A 24,630-nucleotide genomic window follows, 5' to 3' on the forward strand; every position below is an offset into this window, starting at 1 on the left:
ATAATAAAATAACATTACTGTGTAAATAAAGATATAATAACATTACTGTGTTAAATAAAGATAATAATAACATTACTGTGTTATAAAGATAAGTATATTACATTACTAACTGTTACGGATAACAGTACATAGTCTAATAACATTACTGTGTTAAATAAAGATAATAATAACATTACTGTGTATCTAAAATAAAGATAATAATAACATTACTAACTGTAATAAAGTATAATATAATAACATTACTGTGTTAAATAAAGATAATATAACATTACTGTGTTAAATATCCTAAGAGATAACAGATATAATAACATTACTGTGTAAATAAAGATAATAATAACATTATGTTAAATAGATATGATATAATATAATAACATTACTGTGTTAAATTAAAAGTCATAATAATACATTACTGTGTTAAATAAAGATAGTATAACATACTGTGTTATAAAGATAATTAGAACATTACTGTGTACTAAATAAAGATATCATAACATTACTGTGTAATAAATAAAGATAATAATAACATTACTGTGTTAAATAAAACAGATAATAATAACATTACTGTGTAAGTAAATTATATAAAGATAATAATAACATTACTACTGTAAATAAAGATAATCATAACATTACTGTGTAAATAAATATAATAAACATTACTGTGTAATAATAAAGATAATAATATCTAACATTTACTAACATGTTAAAGATAAAGATAATAATAACATTACTGTGTTAAATAAAGATAATAATAACATACTGTGTTAAATAAAGATAATAATAACATTACAGTGTTAAAAAAAAGATATAATAACATTACTGTATAAATATAAGATAATATATAATACAGTTAGTACTGTGTAAATAAAGATAATAGTATAACATTACTGTGTTAAATTAAATGTAAAGATATGATAACATTACTGTGTTAAAGATAATAATAATATACATTACTGTGTTAAATAAAGATAATAATAACATTATTATGTAAATATAATATATAACATTAATCATGTGTAAATAAAGATAAAATATAATCATACGTGTTACTGTGTAGTAAATAAAGGAATAATAATAACATTACTGTGTTAAATAAAGATAATGATAACTATTACTGATCCTATATAGATAATATAACATTACTAACGGAGATAAATAAAGTAATCAATAATAACATTACTGTAATAAATAACGATAATTATAGTACATTATATACTGTGTAAAATAAAGATAAACATTACTAAACATTAAATAAAGATATAATAATTACTGTATTACATAACGTACGATCATAAAGATAAAATAACATTACTGTGTCTATAATATAATAATAAGATACTGTACTGTAATTATAAATAAAGATACTATAAATTACTAATTTAAATAACAGTACTACTTGTAATCATAATGGGTAGTATAAATAACATATGTGTACCACGTTAATAACATTAAAGTGTTAAATTAATAATAACATACTGTGTTAAAGTAACATTATTACTGTCATACATACGTAAATAAAATATATATATAACATTACTATTATAAATAAAGATAATATAATAACTTATAACAGTACTCTATAAAATAATATAATAATAATTAAAAAATTACTATATAATACGGTAATATTGTTAAACTATAAAGATAATAATGGCATATTACTAAAATAACGGAACATTACATTAGTGTAAATGTCAATAGATATATTATAATAAGATCATGTACAGTAGTCTATTAAAAATACGATACAGATCATAACAACGGCAGTATTAAACGATTATCTAACGATAATAATAACATTACTATATCTAACTGTAATCATGTATATATTATCTAACAGTATACATGTATAAATAATAGTTACACTGTGTATATATAACTAATATAAATGGTGTAAATAACTAAAAGTATATACATATAAATAATAATCATGATATACATTACTGTGTTAAAAAAAGATATAATAATTAATATTACATACGTGATAGTACGTATAAATAATAATCATAACTGTATATTTTAAATAATACAGTATGTAATAACATACTGTGTTTAAAGATAATAGCTTAAATTAATAACTTTCTTATTACAGTATATAATTAATGCTGTACTAATAAAATAATACAACACTATGTTATGTGTTAACATAACATAATAATAACATATTAAATTTGTGTATGTAATAATTCACGTACGTTAATGTAAATTATGATTATAAAATAACTAATAATGTTAGTGGGCCTGTTATAGTGATATAATAAAATTCATAATACATAACATAATATCACAGTAGTCCTAATAATAAGATTATTGTGTTACGTTAAGATATATAGGTACATAGTAGTCTATAACACATGGTACTGTGATCCTACAGATTAAGATACATAATAACACTTACTGTGTTAATAATGATATTTATAACTGTGTTACTGTGTTAAATAAAGATTATTAATTACATTACTGTTGTTAAATAAAGTCATAAGAACATGACTGTGTAAACTAGATAATAATAAGCATTACTGGTGTAAATAAAGATAATAATAAACAGTACTGTGTTAATTAAAGATAATTATAACATTACTGCGTTAAATAAATATTATTTATAACATTACTGTGTTAATTAAAGGATAATAATAACTTTATGTGTAATAATGTATACATAATAACATTACTGTGTTAATAAACAGATATTAAAACATTACAAAATGTGTTAATTAAAGATAATAATAACATTACTGGGTGATTAAAGATAATTATAACATAACTGTGTTAAATAAAGATAATAATAACCTTACTGTGTTAATAAAGATAATTATACATAGCTGTGGTAAATAAAGATAATAATAACATTACTGTGTTAATAAAGATTAATAAATAACATTACTGTGTGTAAATATAAGATATAATAACATTACTGTGTTAAATAAAGATAATTATAACATTAACTGTGTTTTAAATAAAGATAATAATAACATTACTGTGTTAAATAAATGATAATTATAACATTTTCTGTTTATAACTAAAGATGAATATTAATATTACTGTGTTTAATAAACGATAATAATAACATTACTGGTGTTAAATAAAGAATAATATATAACATTACTGTGTGTAAATAAAAGATAATTAATCAAACATTACTGTGTAAATAAAGATAATAATAACATTACTGTGTTAAATAAAGATAATTATATAACATTACTGTGTTAAATAAAGATAATTATAACATAACTCTGTGTAAATAAAGACTAATTATAAGATTAACTGTGTTAAATAAAAGATAAATGATAACATTACTGTGTTAAATAAAGATAATATAACATATACTAGTGTTAAATAAAGATAATTAATAACGATTACTGTGTTAAATAAACGATAATTAATAACATTTACTGATGTGTAAATAAAGATAAATAATAACTTTAACTGTGTTAAATAAAGATAATTAATAACATTACTGTGTTAAATAAAGATAATATTATAACATTACTGTGTTAAATAAAGATATATAATAACATTACTGTGTTTAAATAAAGATAATTATAACATTTACTGTGTTAAATAAAGATAGATTAATAACATTACTGTGTTAAATAAAGATAATAATAACATTACTGTGTTAAATATTTGATAATAGATCAACATTTACTGTGTTAAATAATTGATTATAATATACATTTACTGTGTAAATATGAAAGATAATAATAACATTACTGTGTTAAAATAAGATAATAGATAAACATTACTGTGTGTAAATAAAGATAATAATAACATTACTGTGGTAAATAAAGATAATTAATAACATTACTTGTGTTAAATAAAGATAATAATAACATTACTGTGTTATTTAAAGATATAAAACTCATTACTGTGTTAAATAAAGATAATAATAACATTCTGTGTTTTAAATAAAGATAATGAATAACATTACTGTGTAAATAAAGTAATAATAACATTACTGTGTTAAATAAAGATAATAATAACATTTTACTGTGTAAATAAGATAAATAACATTACTGTGTTAAATAAAGATAATAATAACATTACTGTGTTAAATAAAGATAAGATAATAAATAAACATTACTGTGTTAAATAAAGAATAATGATAACATTACTGTGTTAAATAAAGATAATAATAACATTACTGTGTGTAAAATAAAGATAATAATAACATTACTGTGTAAATAAAGATATAGATAACATTACTGTGTTAAAATAAAGATAATAATAACATTACTGTGTAAATAAAGTAATAATAACATTACTGGTGTAAATAAAGATAATAATAACATTACTGTGTAAATAAAGATAATTGATAACATTACTGTGTTAAATAAAGATAATTATAACATTACTGTGTAGCTAAATAAAGATAATAATAACATTACTATGTTTAAATAAAGAATAATAATAACATTACTGTGTTAAATAAAGATAATAATAACATTACTGTGTTAAATAAAGATAATTATAACATTACTGTGTTAAATAAAGATAATAATAACATTACTGTGTTAAATAAAGATAATATATAACATTACTGTGTTAAATAAAGATAATAATAACATTACTGTGTAATAAATAAAGATAATAATAACATTACTGTGTTAAATAAAGATAATAATAACATTACTGTGTTAAATAAAGATAATAATAACATTACTGTGTGTAAATAAAGATAATAATAACATTACTGTGTTAAATAAAGATAATAATAACATTACTGTGTTAAATAAAGATAATAATAACATTACTGTGTAAATAAAGATAATAATAACATTACTGTGTTAAATAAAGATAATAATAACATTACTGTGTTAAAAAAGATAATAATAACACTGTGTAAATGTAAAGTTATAATAACATTAACTGTTAAATAATTTAATAATAACATTACTGTGTTAAATAAAGATAATAATAACATTACTGTGTTAAATAAAGATAATAATAACATTACTGTGTTAAATAAAGATAATAATAACATTACTGTGTTAAATAAAGATAATTATAACATTACTGTGTTAAATAAAGATAATAATAACATTACTGTGTTAAATAAAGATAATAATAACATTACTGTGTTAAATAAAGATAATAATAACATTACTGTGTTAAATAAAGATAATAATAACATTACTGTTAAATGTAATTATATACTGTGTAAATAAAGATAATAATAACATTACTGTGTTAAATAAAGATAATAAATAACATTACTGTGTTAAATAAAGATAATTATAACATTACTGTGTTAAATAAAGATAATAATAACATTACTGTGTAAATAAAGATAATAATAACATTACTGTGTAAATAAAGATAATAATAACATTACTGTGTTAAATAAAGATAATTATAACATTACTGTGTAAATAAAGATAATATAACATAACTGTGTAAATAAAGATAATAATAACATTACTGTGTTAAATAAAGATAATTATAACATTACTGTGTAAATAAAGATAATAATAACATTACTGTGTTAAATAAAGATAATAATAACATTACTGTGTTAAATAAAGATAATAATAACATTACTGTGTTAAATAAAGATAATAATAACATTACTGTGTTAAATAAAGATAATAATAACATTACTGTGTTAAATAAAGATAATAATAACATTACTGTGTTAAATAAAGATAATAATAACATTACTGTGTTAAATAAAGATAATAATAACATTACTGTGTTAAATAAAGATAATAATAACATTACTGTGTTAAATAAAGATAATAATAACATTACTGTGTTAAATAAAGATAATAATAACATTACTGTGTTAAATAAAGATAATAATAACATTACTGTGTTAAATAAAGATAATAATAACATTACTGTGTTAAATAAAGATAATAATAACATTACTGTGTTAAATAAAGATAATAATAACATTACTGTGTTAAATAAAGATAATAATAACATTACTGTGTTAAATAAAGATAATAATAACATTACTGTGTAAATAAAGAATAATAATAACATTACTGTGTTTAAATAAAGATAATTAATAACATTACTGTGTTAAATAAAGATAATAATAACATTACTGTGTTAAATAAAGATAATAATAACATTACTGTGTTAAATAAAGATAATAATAACATTACTGTGTTAAAATAAGATAATTATATAACATTACTGTGTTAAATAAAGATAATAATAACATTACTGTGTTAAATAAAGATAATAATAACATTACTGTGTTAAATAAAGATAATAATAACATTACTGTGTTAAATAAAGATAATAATAACATTACTGTGTTAAATAAAGATAATTATAACATTACTGTGTTAAATAAAGATAATAATAACATTACTGTGTTAAATAAAGATAATTATAACATTACTGTGTTAAATAAAGATAATAATAACATTACTGTGTTAAATAAAGATAATTATAACATTACTGTGTTAAATAAAGATAATAATAACATTACTGTGTAAATAAAGATAATAATAACATTACTGTGTTAAATAAAGATAATAATAACATTACTGTGTTAAATAAAGATAATTATAACATTACTGTGTTAAATAAAGATAATGATAACATTACTGTGTTAAATAAAGATAATAATAACATTACTGTGTTAAATAAAGATAATAATAACATTACTGTGTTAAATAAAGATAATAATAACATTACTGTGTTAAATAAAGATAATAATAACATTACTGTGTAAATAAAGATAATAATAACATTACTGTGTTAAATAAAGATAATGATAACATTACTGTGTTAAATAAAGATAATTATAACATTACTGTGTTAAATAAAGATAATTATAACATTACTGTGTTAAATAAAGATAATAATAACATTACTGTGTTAAATAAAGATAATGATAACATTACTGTGTTAAATAAAGATAATAATAACATTACTGTGTTAAATAAAGATAATAATAACATTACTGTGTTAAATAAAGATAATAATAACATTACTGTGTAAATACAAGATAAGATAATAACATTACTGTGTTAAATAAAGATAATAATAACATTACTGTGTTAAATAAAGATAATATAACATTACTGTGTTAAATAAAGATAATAATAACATTACTGTGTTAAATAAAGATAATAATAACATTACTGTGTTAAATAAAGATAATAATAACATTACTGTGTTAAATAAAGATAATAATAACATTACTGTGTTAAATAAAGATAATATAACATTACTGTGTTAAATAAAGATAATAATAACATTACTGTGTTAAATAAAGATAATAATAACATTACTGTGTTAAATAAAGATAATAATAACATTACTGTGTTAAAATAAAGATAATAATAACATTACTGTGTTAAATAAAGATAATAATAACATTACTGTGTTAAATAAAGATAATTATAACATTACTGTGTTAAATAAAGATAATAATAACATTACTGTGTTAAATAAAGATAATTATAACATTACTGTGTTAAATAAAGATAATAATAACATTACTGTGTTAAATAAAGATAATAATAACATTACTGTGTTAAATAAAGATAATAATAACATTACTGTGTTAAATAAAGATAATAATAACATTACTGTGTTAAATAAAGATAATAATAACATAACTGTGTTAAATAAAGATAATAATAACATTACTGTGTTAAATAAAGATAATTATAACATTACTGTGTTAAATAAAGATAATAATAACATTACTGTGTTTAAATAAAGATAAATAATAACATTACTGTGTTAAATAAAGATAATAATAACATTACTGTGTTAAATAAAGATAATAATAACATTACTGTGTTAAATAAAGATAATAATAACATTACTGTGTTAAATAAAGATAATAATAACATTAAACATTACTGTGTTAAATAAAGATAATAATAACATTACTGTGTTAAATAAAGATAATATAACATTACTGTGTTAAATAAAGATAATGATAACATTACTGTGTTAAATAAAGATAATTATAACATTACTGTGTTAAATAAAGATAATAATAACATTACTGTGTTAAATAAAGATAATGATAACATTACTGTGTTAAATAAAGATAATGATAACATTACTGTGTAAATAAAGATAATAATAACATTACTGTGTTAAATAAAGATAATAATAACATTACTGTGTAAATAAAGATAATAATAACATTACCGTGTAAATAAAGATAATTATAACATTACTGTGTAAATAAAGATAATTATAACATTACTGTGTTAAATAAAGATAATTATAACATTACTGTGTTAAATAAAGATAATAATAACATTACTGTGTTAAATAAAGATAATAATAACATAACTGTGTAAATAAAGATAATAATAACATTACTGTGTAAATAAAGATAATTATAACATTACTGTGTTAAATAAAGATAATTATAACATTACTGTGTTAAATAAAAAGATAATAATAACATTACTGTGTTAAATAAAGATAATAATAACATTACTGTGTTAAATAAAGATAATTATAACATTACTGTGTTAAATAAAGATAATTATAACATTACTGTGTTAAATAAAGATAATTATAACATTACTGTGTTAAATAAAGATAATTATAACATTACTGTGTATTAAATAAAGATAATAATAGCATTACTATATAATTAATTTTTCTTTGTTTTCATACCAAATCTGGCTTTCTGATTGGCCAATATTTTTTTGGCATACCACTATGAAAAAAAATCAGTATTATTATTAATAAAGATAATAATAACAGTACTGTATCGTATTAAATATATCTTACCAATTGTTTTTCAGTAAGGTTAATCTTTGATTATCTTATAACAGGTTATAGTTCAAAGGTCATAGGGTGATGAGATAACAATATATATAATTAGAATATCACAGTCAACAATCTATACACATTCGTGTACATTATTTATATACATATATGTATATTTAGAAATCAAAACAGCTCATACTTTAGCCCATTTTACACAGATAATACTTATAAAAAAATTACTTTCTCTTATACAGTATAATGATGCTTTACGTAACTTGACAAGCAACACTTTGATAAGATTATTGTATTGTACTGTGTTGTGTTGTGATGTGTTGTGTTGTGCCGTGTCGTGTCGTGCTGTGTTGTGTTGTGTAGTGTCGTGTCGTGCTGAGTTGTGTTGGGCCGTGTCGTGCTGTGTTGTGTTATGCCGTGTCGTGTCGTGCTGTGTTGTGTCGTGCTGTGTTGTGTCGTGCTGTGTTGTGTTGTGTCATGCTGTGTTGTGCTGTGTCGTGCTGTGTTGTGTCGTGCTGTGTTGTGTCGTGCTGTGTTGTGTTGTGTCATGCTGTGTTGTGCTGTGTCGTGCTGTGTTGTGTTGTGCCGTGTCGTGCTGTGTTGTGTTGTGCCGTTTCGTGCTGAGTTGTGTTGTGAAATATCGTGCCGTGCCGTGTCGTATTGTTGTGCCGTGTCGTGTCGTGCTGTGTTGTGTCGTGCTTTGCTGTGTTGTGTCGTGTTGTGTCGTGTTGTGTTGCTTTACTGTGTTGTGTCGTGTTGTGTCGTGTTGTGTTGCTTTACTGTGTTGTGTCGTGTTGTGTCGTGTTGTGTTGCTTTGCTGTGTTGTGTCGTGTTGTGTCGTGTTGTGTTGCTTTGCTGTGTTGTGTCGTACATTGCGGCTCACTTTTTAATATCAGACTAACGTACTGGATTATAATCCCACCATCAATATGCAGGGAGTTTACAAAACTGGAATTTCAATACATCCTGAAATATCACAGACAATCAAATATCATCAGTGTGTAAAACGTGGTCACAAAATATAGATATACTGTGAAAACAACAGCACACTGTACTTTTTCGTGAATTGATGCATTCGCTAATATGTTTAAATTAACGAATGTGCGAAGTATTCATGTATACTTGAGGAAGTTTGCTTTAGATTAGATGTGCACGGTGATAAGTTATCGGTAAAATTATACAGAACTCGTTCTATAGGGGAGCTAACCACACATTTATCTTGTGAGTCGAACAGATCGGATACATATTCAGTGTAGTTTTACTGCCTTATATTCGGAAATGGTTAATAAATGTCAATACCGACCGTAAAAAAGACTAGTAATGATCGGCCGTGAATCACCTATTGTACACACACGCATTCCATAGCTTCCTGGTCGGTACCGTGCTAACTATACATATTATATACACTCTTTACACGATGTGAGATGTGCGCACGATGTCTGTGCGATATGGATCGTGTGTTTATGATGTGCTATAACGGCTTCTGTGCGGTAGCGATCGTGGTCGATGTGTAATAGAAATCGATGTGCGCACGCTGTTTTTTCGTACGTTGTGCGATCATACAACTGTACATATTAAACCCTAAAATCTCAATATATTCCGTTTTGGTAGGAAATCCCAGACCTATTTTCAGGACCGACCTATTTTCAGGACCGACCTATTTTCAAGCCCGTCTTAGACATAATAGTCTTACTGAGACCCGATTACTTTCGAAACATTTTATCGGTGTTTGAGTTAATCATTCAAAGTAAAACAAAACAATAAATAAATAATAAAGTAAATGAACAAATTTGATAGTTGATACAAATATGCATTTTTTTAATACATATGCATGTAGTTACGTATATAATAAAATAATACGGAACGTTATGAAAACTTTATATTGACCACACGTCAGAAAAAATGTTAAGATAATGTTCGGTGAAGGAATCCAAATCTTACTGTCAAGACCGGCCTATTTTCCATACAGGCTTAAAATGGAGATTTTAGGGTATGGGTACAGAGCTGGTTTGTATGCTTAACATAGCTATATCGTGTTAGTTGATCCTTCATAAATCTCAAATATATTCACATCAGTTAGCCACAGAAGTCGGGCAGACATAGAATTTCGGTGAACTATCAGTTATCTTCCGTCCGTCCGTCCTTCCTTCCGTCCGTCCATCTGTGTTTTATTTGTAACTCTGTTAATGCTAACCAGTGTCCCGTATATTTTGTTGTAAACTATCATTAAAGTTATAAGTGCTGTAACTTTGGCATGTTTTTTTTCCTTCGGTAATATATTAAAAACCATCAGGCTTGATCAATTAAGCTGTGAAAATCATTCCAATGGACAGACAAACATGTTTGATGCCTTACAAACGTTAGTTAGAACACAGACGTTATGCACTGTCAAATTAATGGGGTTTTTATGCCTTATGTTTAGATGGAAATCACTTTACAATTACTAATAACACTGTAAACAGGTAAATAAAAAATTATAGACAACAAGTTGGCTTTATGGTCTAACCAGATTCTAATATAATTATTTTGGCAGTACAGCCAAAATTCATTTACATCTCGTACTTGTAGAATTAAAATATGTGCATTGAAAGTATTGCGATTCTCAAAATGCTGGTAACGTTTGGTGGGGAATAACATATTAAAAGCTCTTCTTGATTTGTGAGAATGGAAAATATATTCCTGTTTGTACATGTATTAATACGGAATTTCCTTATTTATGTAAACTTTTATTAATATATTCCTGTTTGTGTCATGCGACATTTTGTTCTATACCCGAGACAAACATAAAAGTCAAGTCAGCAAAAGTTCATTACTAAAACAGAACTTACCTGAATAAAGAGAGTTATTCCGGCCTAACAATAGGTACTGACCACTGGTCAGCTATATCCGTCCTCGTGTCCGGGTATCAAGGAGTATAAAATTTTAGTAACATTTTTCCGTAATCTTAGTTCATCCTTGGTTAGGTTCGCGCTGTCATTACTCCAGATGCCTCTAGGTCCAACTCCACACGGCGATGGTCAGTATCTCGCGCACTGGTCAGTAATATGGCCTAATTCGGCCTGCGGTCAATATCATTCCCGGATATCCAAAGTTAGATCTTAATTTCATATATATGTGTGGTCAGTGCTGGCCCCCGGTTAAAATGGTCAATTTTAAATATTTTAACATTTCGGTTGAAGGGGACGATTTAGGTCTGGATTGATATAGAATTAACATGTGTCCGAACTGACCAAAGTTAAACAGTCATGTGGTCGGTCATTCCTTCTGTATATGGTCGCCTCCGGACACTTAGTGTCCACTGTGGTCATCTGTTGTACGTCTTATTCGGAATGCATCATGATTGTCTATTGAGCCATATCGATAGAGTCTCGAGGTCAGAGGTCATGCAAAGTACAGCAAGACAGCGGTGTTACGGAATATACAGGTAATGATCTACTGCATGCATGGTAAGCTTGGTATAGGTAAACATTCGATATCAATATATAGTAAAAAAATATAACAAGCCTACAAACGAAATAATACAAATGATAACAAGTTTACAGAAATATACAAACAAAATAATACAAATGATAAAAAGTCTGTAGAAAAATACAAACAAAACAATACAAATGATAAAAAGTCTGTAGAAAAATACAAACAAAATAATACAAAAGATAAAAAGTCTACAAAATAATACAAATGATAAAAAGTCTGTAGAAATATATAAGCAAAATAATACAAATGATAACAAATCTATAGAAATAAACAAACAAAATAATACAAATGATAAAAAGTCCATAGAAATATACAAACAAAATAATACAAATGATAAAAAGTCTATAGAAATATACAAACAAAATAATACAAAAGATAAAAAGTCTATAGAAATATACACACAAAATAATACAAATGATAAAAAGTCTATAGAAATATACACACAAAATAATACAAATTATAGAAAGTTTATTGAAAAAAAATGATAAAAAGTCTATAGAAAAATAATACAAATGATAAAAAGTCTATAGAAATATACAAACAAAATAATACAAATGATAATAAGTCTATAGAAATATACACACAAAATAATACAAATTATAGAAAGTTTATTGAAAAAAAATGATAAAAAGTCTATAGAAAAATAATACAAATGATAAAAAGTCTATAGAAATATACAAACAAAATAATACAAATGATAATAAGTCTATAGAAATATACAAACAAAATAATACAAATGATAAAAAGTCTATAGAAATATACAAACAAAATAATACAAATGATAATAAGTCTATAGAAATATACAAACAAAATAATACAAATGATAAAATGTCCATAGAAATATACAAACAAAATAATACAAATGATAATAAGTCTATAGAAATAAACAAACAAAATAATACAAAGGATAAAAAGCCTATAAAAATATACAAATGATAAAAAGTCTATAGAAATATACAAACAAAATGATACAAATTATAGAAAGTTTATAGAAAAAAAATGATAAAAAGTCTATAAAAATACACAAAAAAATAATACAAATGATAAAAAGTCTATAGAAATATACAAACAAAATAATACAAATGATAATAAGTCTATAGAAATATACAAACAAAATAATACAAATGATAAAAGTCCATAGAAATATACAAACAAAATAATACAAATGATAAAAAGTCTATAGAAATAAACAAAGAAAATAATACAAAGGATAAAAAGCCTATAAAAATATACAAATGATAAAAAGCCTATAAAAATATACAAACAAAACAAGTGGCCCAGAGGGCCTTTATCGTTCACCTATTTTTTCTAGTAATTATCACAAAGACTCTGACAATTAGAAAACTTAGCAAAATTGACTCCAAAAGTTTAATTTTGAATCACAACCATACAATGATGCTATTGATACCATACAAATATGCAATCCAATACATAGGTTCAGAGAGAAAGTAATTTATATGAAACAAAAAAGAAAAAGTAGCCTAATTGACCGTTTTGACCCTGCGTCTACGGCTCCAGGGGTCAGCCCTATCATTTGTACAATTTCAAATCCTAACCCTATAAGGATGCTAGAATTGCATTATGAGTGCTCTTCAATGCTTAGTTGCAAAGAAGAAGTCGTTTATATGGAAATAACTAAATTGACCCTTTTGACCCCACCCTTCAGGCCCCCTCCGGGGGGGGGGGGGGGGGGGGTCAGCCCTATCATTTGTAAAATTTTGAATCCCAACCCTATAAGGATGTAACCATTGCATTATATTTACACTTGCTAGGCTTGATCACTATACGTAAGTACTAGCCGATTTTGTTTACCATAACTTCATGGTAACATTGAACTTTGAACTGGCGTATGAATTGTTCTATGCAACGTACAGGGGCTACTTTTTTGTTTAAATTTTGACGCAACATTACACAATACGTGTATATTGTTGTTTTTTCATAGAATTTTGGAAAAATGTAAACAATATATATATGTTTTATATTTATATATGATACAAACATATTTAAAATTAACAATTGTATAAAAAACGGGAAAAAATATCCCGACCGGGGCGACGTGCAGTGCTTTCATTTTTGTTAAAAATGATGGATGTCAAATGTTAACGTTACCTCTGTGTCTGTGTCCTACGATCGGGTCTTTGGGGTTGACTGGGGTTGACAGAGCTAGGTCAGTTATAAACATATTCTCTTGTCTTTGTTCTTTGAGAATTTAATCATGTGTATTATAAAACATGCACCGCTAGTAATCCACGTGTTGACAGTTACGCGTCACCACAAATTACATTGTATCCATCGAACACAACTTGTCACAAGTGAAGTTGTTCCATCTATAGATGGCGATGGATCTAAGCGTAGATTTTATAATCACATGGCTCCGAAGGATGTAATATCGTCAAGTCAGACGACAATCTCAAACATTGAACACTGGTGTTTTGACAACTTCAGAAAACTCCATTGTGTAAGCGTGCGTCAGCTTCGCCTCGCTACACAATAACGGTCACTGAGTTCACACATGTGGCCGAGTGCAAATACTTTATGTTATTACGCTCTATATGAACTTTTAGTAAAATTGAATACCTATTTAAACTTTCATCATTCGCTGTTCAATTGAGTAAGCTCCTCCCACTTTTGACCGACTTTTATTGAATAATTACGTCACTTTAAAATGACGATTTTATTGCATAAAACATAAATAAAAAGTCGTGTGAGTGTAAATATAGGGATTGGATTTCGTTTTTATGTTAACCATGCTTGTATGGAGCAATTTCTCAAAGAATATATTCTCAATATGGGGCGCGTTAATATGAGTGCTATATCTTGTTTAGTTTCAGAGCAGAAGTCCTTTATATGAAAATAGCCAAATTGATCCCTTTTGATTCCGCCCCTCAGGCCCCCGGGGGGTCAGCCCAATCATTTGTACAATTTCAGTTAGAAGCCTATAACGATATTACCATTGCATTATGGTTGTTATCCCATGCTTGGTTTTAGAGAAGAAGTTGTTTATATGGAAATAATCAAATTGACCCCTTTTGGCCCCGCCCCTCAGGCCCCTGGGGGGTCAGCCCTATCATTTGTACAATTTTGAATACCCACCCTATAAGGATGCTACCATTGCATTATGGGTGCTATCCCATGCTTGGTTTCAGAGAAGAAGTCGTTTATATGTAAATAGCCAAAATGACCCCTTTTGACCCCGCCCATCATGCCCCCCGGCGATCAGCCCTATCATTTGTACAATTTTGAATCCCCACCTTATAACGATATTACCATTGCATTATGGGTGCTACCTCATGCTTAGTTTCAGAGAAGAAGTCGTTTATATGGAAATAACCAAATTGACGCCTTTTGACCACGCCCCTCAGGCCCCCCCGGCGATCAGCCCTATCATTTGTACAATTTTGAATCCCAACTTATAACGATTTTACCATTGCATTATGGGTGCTACCTCATGCTTAGTTTCAGAGAAGAAGTCGTTTATATGGAAATAACCATATAACCATGGGGTCCGCCCCACGCCCTGGGGTCCCCCCCGATCATCATTTGTACAATTTTGAATCCCCACCCTATAACGATGCTACCATTGCATTATGGGTGCTATCCCATGCTTGGTTTCAGAGAAGAAGTCGTTTATATAGAAATAGCCAAATTGACCCCTTTTGGCCCCGCCCCTCAGGCCTCTGGGAGTCAGCCCCATCATTTGTACAATTTTCAGTTAGTAGCCCATAAGGATGCTACCAGTCAATTTTTGTTAAAATCTGACCAGCGGTTATGGAGAAGAAGTCGATTGTTGACGGACGGACGGACGAACGACGGACGACGGACGCCAGACGCCGGACGCTGCGGTATCCCATAAGCTCACCTCGGTCCTTCGGACCAGGTTAGCTAATAATACAAATGATAAAAAGTCTATAGAAATATACACACAAAATAATATAAATGATAAAATGTCTATAAAAATATACAAACGAAATTATACAAATGATTACAAGTCTATAGAAATAGACAAACAAAATAATACAAATGATAAAAAATCTATAAAAATATACACACAAAGTAATACACAAATGATAAAAAGTCACAGAAACATACAAACAAAATAATATAAATGATAAAATGTCTATATAAATATACACACAAAATAATATAAATGATAAAAAGTCTATAGAAATATACACACAAAATAATAAAAATGATAACAAGTCTATAGAAATATACAAACAAAATAATACAAATGATTACAAGTCTATAGAAATAGACAAACAAAATAATACAAATGATAAAAAATCTATCGAAATATACAAATAAAATAATACAAATGATAAAAAGTCTATCGAAATATACACACACAACAAAACTATACAAATGAAATATAACTAATTACTAACAAATCTATAAATGGGATAAACACCGAGAAGATGTGAGAATCAGAGAGCAACAACACGTATTATATCACAGAGCTTATTACTAGTCAATATATATACCTATAGAGTGTTACGGCAGGAATGATACAAGGCGATATAACGTGCATAACCCCGGGGAAATAATAGTTCAATATAAAATTAGTAGCTATTGATATAAGGGAAATACCTGCCCTATACTTGTTTCATCTACAATGACCTACACGAAAGTCACAGGTCAACGTCACCCCGACCAATCACAGGCCAACGTCGCCCTGACCAATCACAGGTCAACGTCATCCCGACCAATCACAGGCCAACGTCGCCCTGACAAATCACAGGTCAACGTCACGCCGACCAATCACAGGCCAACGTCGCCCTGACAAATCACAGGTCAACGTCGCCCCGATCAATCACAGGCCAACATCGCCCCGACCAATCACAGGCCAACGTCACCCCAACCAATCACAGGCCAACGTCGCCCTGACCAATCAAAGGCCAACATCGCCCCGACCAATCACAGGCAAGTCTACGTCGTCCCGATCAATCACAGGCCAACGTCGCCGTGACCAATCACAGACCAACGTCGCCCCCATCAATCACAGGTTAACGTCACAACGACCAATCACAGGCCAATGTCATCCGACCAATCACAGGCCAACGTCGCCCTGACCAATCACAGGCCAACGTCTCCGCAACCAATCACAGGCCAACGTCGCCCCGATCAATCACAGGTCAACGTCGCCCGAAAAATCACAGGTCAACGTCGCCCCGACCAATCACAGACCAACGTCATACCGACCAATCACATGCCAACGTCACCCCCGACCAATCACAGGCCAACGTCATCCCGACCAATCACAGGCCAAGGTCCCCGACCAATCACAGGCCAACGTCGCCCGACCAATCACAGGCCAACGTCGCCCCGACCAATCACAGACCAACGTCGCCCCGACCAATCACAGACCAACGTCCCCCGACCAATCACAGACCAACGTCGCCCCACCAATGTCAACGTCGCTCTGACCAATCACAGGTCAACATCGCCCCTGACCAAATACAGGCCAACTTCACCCCGACCAATCACAGGCCAACGTCGCCCCGATCAATCACAGCCAACGTCGCCCCGACCAATCACAGCCAACGTCAACCCGACCAATCACAGGTCAACGTCGCCCTGACCAATCACAGGCCAACGTCGCCCCGACCAATCACAGGCCAACGTCATCCCGACCAATCACAGGTCAACGTCTCCCTGACCAATCACAGCCAACGTCGCCCCGACCAATCACAGGCCAACGTCGCCCGACCAATCACAGGCCAACCGCTTCGACCAATCACGTCAGGCCAATCAAGGCCAACGTCGCCCCGACCAATCACAGGCCAACGTCGCCCCGACCAATCACAGGCCAACGTCACCCCGACCAATCACAGGTCAACGTCACCCCGACCAATCACAGGCCAACGTCGCCCCGACCAATCACAGGCCAACGTCGCCCCGACCAATCACAGGCCAACGTCGCCCCGACCAATCACAGGCCAACGTCGCCCCGACCAATCACAGGCCAACGTCGCCCGACCAATCACAGGCCAACGTCGCCCCGACCAATCACAGACCAACGTCGCCCCGACCAATCACAGGCCAAACGTCGCCCCGACCAATCACAGGTCAACGTCGCCCCGACCAATCACAGGCCAATGTCGCTCGACCAATCACAGGCCAACGTCACCCCGACCAATCACAGGCCAATGTCGTTCGACCAATCACAGGCCAACGTCACCCGACCAATCACAGGCCAACGTCACCCCGACCAATCACAGGCCAACGTCGCCCTGACCAATCACAGGCCAACGTCGCCCCGACCAATCACAGACCAACGTCGCCCCGACCAATCACAGGACCAACGTCGCCCCGACCAATCACAGGCTCAACGTCACCCCGACCAATCACAGGCCAACGTCGCCCCGACCAATCACAGGCCAACGTCGCCCCGACCAATCACAGGCCAACGTCGTACCCTGACCAATCACAGGCCAACGTCGCCCCCGACCAATCACAGACCAACGTCGCCCCGACCAATCACAGGCCAACGTCGCCCCGACCAATCACAGGCCAACGTCACCCTGACCAATCACAGGCCAACGTCGCCCCGACCAATCACAGGCCAACGTCGCCCCGACCAATCACAGGCCAACGTCGCCCCGACCAATCACAGGCCAGTCGTCCGCCCCGACCAATCACAGGCCAACGTCGCCCCGACCAATCACAGCCAACGTCGCCCGACCAATCACAGGCCAACGTCGCCCCGAACAATCACAGACCAACGTCGCCCCGACCAATCACAGGCCAACGTCGCCCCGACCAATCACAGGCCAACGTCATCCCGACCAATCACAGACCAACGTCGCCCGACCAATCACAGACCAACGTCGCCCCGACCAATCACAGGTCAACGTCGCCCCGACCAATCACAGGTCAACGTCGCCCCGACCAATCACAGACCAACGTCACCCCGACCAATCACAGACCAACGTCACCCCGACCAATCACAGACCAACGTCACCCCGACCAATCACACCAACGTCGCACCCGACCAATCACAGACCAACGTCGCCCCGACCAATCACAGGTCAACGTCGCCCCCGACCAATCACAGGCCAACGTCGCCCCGACCAATCACAGGCCAACGTCGCCCCGACCAATCACAGGCCAACGTCGCCCCGACCAATCACAGGCCAACGTCGCCCCGACCAATCACAGGCCAACGTCGCCCCAACCAATCACAGGCCAACGTCACCCCGACCAATCACAGGCCAACGTCGCCCCACCAATCACAGGTCAACGTCGCCCGACCAATCACAGGCCAACGTCGCCCCGACCAATCACAGGCCAACGTCGCCCCGACCAATCACAGGCCAACTTTCACCCCAACCAATCACAGGTCAACCATCGATCCCGACAATCACAGACCAACGTCGCCCCGACCAATCACAGGCCAAGGTCGCCCTGACCAATCACAGGCCAACGTCGCCCCGACCAATCACAGGCCAACGTCGCCCCCACCAATCACAGTGCAACGTCGCCCCAACCAATCACAGGCCAACGTCGCCCTGACCAATCACAGGCGAACGTCGCCCCAATTAATCACAGGCCAACGTCGCCCCGACCAATCACAGGCCAACGTCGCCCCGACCAATCACAGGCCAACGTCACCCCGACCAATCACAGACCAACTCCCAACCAATCACAGGCCAACGTCGCCCCGACCAATCACAGGCCAACGTCACCCCGACCAATCACAGGCCAACGTCGCCCGACCAATCACAGACCAACGTCGCCCCAACCAATCACAGGCCAACGTCGCCCCGACCAATCACAGGCCTTTCACCCCAACCAATCACAGGCCAACGTCACCCGACCAATCACAGGCCAACGTCACCCGACCGACAGTCAATCACAAGGCCAACGTCATCCCGACCAATCACAGACCAACGTCGCCCCGACCAATCACAGGCCAAGGTCGCCCCGACCAATCACATGCCAACGTCGCCCCGACCAATCACAGGCCAACGTCATCCCGACCAATCACAGGCCAACGTCGCCCCGACCAATCACAGGCCAACGTCACCCCGACCAATCACAGGCCAACGTCGCCCCGACCAATCACAGGCCAACGTCGCCCCGACCAATCACAGGCCAACGTCGCCCCGACCAATCACAGACCAACGGTCACCCCGACCAATCACAGGCCAACGTCGCCCCGACCAATCACAGGCCAACGTCGCCCCGACCAATCACAGGCCAACGTCGCCCCGACCAATCACAGGCCAACGTCGCCCCGACCAATCACAGGCCAACGTCGCCCCGACCAATCACAGGCCAACGTCGCCCCGACCAATCACAGGCCAACGTCGCCCCGATCAATCACAGGTCAACGTCGCCCCGACCAATCACAGACCAACGTCACCCCGACCAATCACAGGCCAACGTCGCCCCGACCAATCACAGGCCAACGTCGCCCCGACCAATCACAGGCCAACGTCGCCCCGACCAATCAGAGACCAATGTCATCCCGACCAATCACAGACCAACGTCGCCCCGACCAATCACAGACCAACGTCGCCCCGACCAATCACAGACCAACGTCGCCCCGACCAATCACAGGCCAACGTCGCCCCGACCAATCACAGGCCAACGTCGCCCTGAAACAATCACAGACCAACGTCGCCCCGACCAATCACAGACCAACGTCGCCCCGACCAATCACAGGCCAACGTCCCCGACCAATCACAGGACCAACGTCGCCCCGACCAATCACAGGCCAACGTCGCCCCGACCAATCACAGGCCAACGTCGCCCCGACCAATCACAGGCCAACGTCGACCCGACCAATCACAGGCCAACGTCGCCCCGACCAATCACAGGCCAACGTCGCCCCGACCAATCACAGGCCAACGTCGCCCCGACCAATCACAGGCCAACGTCGCCCCGACCAATCACAGGCCAACGTCGCCCCGACCAATCACAGACCAACGTCATCCCGACCAATCACAGGCCAACGTCGCCCCGACCAATCACAGGCCAACGTCGCCCCGACCAATCACAGGCCAACGTCGCCCCGACCAATCACAGGCCAACGTCGCCCCGACCAATCACAGGCCAACGTCACCCCGACCAATCACAGGCCAACGTCGCCCCAACCAATCACAGGCCAACGTCGCCCCGACCAATCACAGGCCAACGTCACCCCGACCAATCACAGGCCAACGTCGCCCCGACCAATCACAGGCCAACGTCGCCCCGACCAATCACAGGCCAACGTCACCCCGACCAATCACAGGCCAATGTCGCTCGACCAATCACAGGCCAACGTCGCCCCGACCAATCACAGGCCAATGTCGTCCCGACCAATCACAGGCCAACGTCACCACGACCAATCACAGGCCAACGTCGCCCCGAACCAATCACAGGCCAACGTCACCCCCGACCAATCACAGGTCAACGTCGCCCCGACCAATCACAGGCCAACGTCGCCCCGACCAATCACAGGCCAACGTCGCCCCGACCAATCACAGGCCAACGTCGCCCGACCAATCACAGGCCAACGTCGCCCCGACCAATCACAGGCCAACGTCGCCCCGACCAATCACAGGCCAACGTCGCCCCGACCAATCACAGGCCAACGTCGCCCCGACCAATCACAGGCCAACGTCGCCCCGACCAATCACAGGTCAACGTCGCCCCGACCAATCACAGGCCAACGTCGCCCCGACCAATCACAGGCCAACGTCGCCCCGACCAATCACAGGCCAACGTCGCCCCGACCAATCACAGGCCAACGTCGCCCCGACCAATCACAGGCCAACGTCGCCCCGACCAATCACAGGCCAACGTCGCCCCGACCAATCACAGGCCAACGTCGCCCCGACCAATCACAGGCCAACGTCACCCCGACCAATCACAGGCCAACGTCGCCCCGACCAATCACAGACCAACGTCGCCCCGACCAATCACAGGCCAACGTCGCCCCGACCAATCACAGGCCAACGTCGCCCCGACCAATCACAGGTCAACGTCGCCCCGACCAATCACAGGCCAACGTCGACCCAATTTCACCCCAACCAATCACAGGCCAACGTCGCCCCGACCAATCACAGGCCAACGTCACCCCGACCAATCACAGGTCAACGTCGCCCCGACCAATCACAGGCCAACGTCGCCCCGACCAATCACAGGCCAACGTCACCCCGACCAATCACAGGCCAACGTCACCCCGACCAATCACAGGCCAACGTCGCCCCGACCAATCACAGGCCAACGTCGCCCCGACCAATCACAGGCCAACGTCGCCCCGACCAATCACAGACCAACGTCGCCCCGACCAATCACAGGCCAACGTCACCCCGACCAATCACAGGCCAACGTCGCCCCGACCAATCACAGGCCAACGTCGCCCCGACCAATCACAGGCCAACGTCGCCCCGACCAATCACAGGCCAACGTCGCCCCGACCAATCACAGACCAACGTCGCCCCGACCAATCACAGGCCAACGTCGCCCCGACCAATCACAGGCCAACGTCGCCCCGACCAATCACAGGCCAACGTCGCCCCGACCAATCACAGGCCAACGTCGCCCCGACCAATCACAGGCCAACGTCATCCCGACCAATCACAGGTCAACGTCTCCCTGACCAATCACAGGCCAACGTCGCCCCGACCAATCACAGGCCAACGTCGCCCCGACCAATCACAGACCAACGTCACCCCGACCAATCACAGACCAAACAGACCAACGTCGCCCCGACCAATCACAGACCAATGTCGCTCCAACTAATCACTGGCCAACGTCGCCCCGACCAATCACAGGCCAACGTCGTCCCGACCAATCACAGGCCAACGTCGCCCCGACCAATCACAGACCAACGTCGCCCCGACCAATCACAGGCCAACGTCGCCCCGACCAATCACAGGCCAACGTCGCCCCGACCAATCACAGGCCAACGTCGCCCCGACCAATCACAGGCCAACGTCGCCCCGACCAATCAGAGACCAATGTCATCCCGACCAATGTCACAGACCAACGTCGCCCCGACCAATCACAGGCCAACGTCGCCCCGACCAATCACAGGCCAACGTCGCCCTGACCAATCACAGGCCAACGTCGCCCCGACCAATCACAGACCAACGTCGCCCCGACCAATCACAGACCAACGTCGCCCACAATACAGCCAACGTCCCGCCCGACCCGCAAGGACCAACGTCACCCGACCAGTCACAGGCCAACATCATCCCGACCAATCACAGACCAACGTCGCCCCGACCAATCACAGGCCAAGGTCGCCCCGACCAATTAGAGACCAATGTCATCCCGACCAATGTCACAGACCAACGTCGCCCCGACCAATCACAGACCAACGTCGCTCCAACTAATCACTGGCCAAGGTCGCCCCGACCAATCACAGGCCAACGTCGCTGACCAATACAGGCCAACGTCGCCCTGACCAATCACAGACCAACGTCGCCCGACCAATCACAGACCAACGTCACCCCGACCAATCAAAGACCAACGACACCTCGACCAATCAATGGCCAACGTCGCCCCGACCAATCACAGACCAACGTCGCCCCGACCAATCACAGGCCAACGTCGCCCCGACCAATCACAGGCCAACGTCGCCCGACCAATCACAGGCCAACGTCGCAACGAACAATCACAGACCAACGTCGCCCCGTCCTGTCTAAGACAAACGTCACCCTGACCAATCACAGACCAACGTCGCCCCGACCAATCACAGACCAACGTCGCCCCGACCAATCACAGACCAACGTCGCCCCGACCAATCACAGACCAACGTCGCCCTGACCAATCACAGACCAACGTCGCCCTGTCCAATCACAGACCAAAGTCACCCCGTCCTGTCTAGGACCAACGTCACCCGACCAGTCACAGACCAACGTCACCCCGACCAATCACAGACCAACGCCGCCCCGACCAATCACAGACCAACGTCGCCCCGACCAATCACAGACCAACGTCGCCCCGTCCTGTCTAGGACCAACGTCACCCCGACCAGTCACAGACCAACGTCACCCCGACCAATCACAGACCAACGTCGCCCCGACCAATCACAGACCAACGTCGCCCCGACCAATCACAGACCAACGTTGCCCTGACCAATCACAGGTCAGCGTCGCCCCGACCAATCACAGACCAACGTCGCCCTACTTCAATCCTACAAAGACCACCATGATATACCGATAATCTATAGATGTAAATCTAAGGACCCAATGTTCATCAGATGTCGCACATTCTGTCTATTTCATCAAAAGAATTTCGAACAAAATTGTAAAAATAATACAAAGATATTTCGTAATTATGAATAGGAATGCAATAATAGCATTAAAATAGATTTAACTTGTGATTGAAAGCCATACAGGCCGCCGTTAGATTGTAAGTACCGGGTGTCCCATAAATTATGTTACACTTTCAAAGTTTAATAATTTGTTTAATACAGAACGTAAAGCAAGATTTTATTTGCAA

At 36.7% G+C, this 24,630-nt stretch overlaps 3 protein-coding genes across 3 annotated transcripts in view; 2 read left to right on the plus strand and 1 right to left on the minus strand.

Moving 5' to 3' along the window:
- The window catches only part of LOC138306294 (protein PIF-like), a 44,193-nt gene extending 32,260 nt beyond the window's left edge, over positions 1-11,933 (minus strand). Inside the window, exon 1 of the mRNA XM_069246714.1 lies at positions 11,544-11,933. The gene's annotated coding sequence lies outside the window, so the exon portion shown is untranslated. The remainder of the gene's footprint in view (positions 1-11,543) is intronic.
- A 2,624-nt stretch (positions 11,934-14,557) lies between these two features.
- LOC138305864 (probable antibacterial peptide polyprotein) lies at positions 14,558-23,565 on the plus strand. Its single transcript, XM_069246126.1, has 6 exons — positions 14,558-14,647; positions 16,902-17,191; positions 17,526-18,098; positions 19,400-19,711; positions 20,440-20,856; positions 23,166-23,565. Exons 1-6 carry the CDS (start codon positions 14,558-14,560, stop codon positions 23,563-23,565), a joined length of 2,082 nt encoding a protein of 693 aa, XP_069102227.1.
- A 109-nt stretch (positions 23,566-23,674) lies between these two features.
- LOC138305865 (salivary glue protein Sgs-3-like) lies at positions 23,675-24,351 on the plus strand. Its single transcript, XM_069246127.1, has 2 exons — positions 23,675-23,812; positions 23,989-24,351. The coding sequence occupies exons 1-2, from the start codon at positions 23,675-23,677 to the stop codon at positions 24,349-24,351; spliced, it is 501 nt and encodes a 166-aa protein (XP_069102228.1).
- The last annotated feature ends 279 nt before the right edge of the window (positions 24,352-24,630 follow it).

Source organism: Argopecten irradians, chromosome 13 (assembly GCF_041381155.1).
Source record: "Argopecten irradians isolate NY chromosome 13, Ai_NY, whole genome shotgun sequence".
NCBI classification, from domain to species: Eukaryota; Metazoa; Mollusca; class Bivalvia; order Pectinida; family Pectinidae; genus Argopecten; species Argopecten irradians.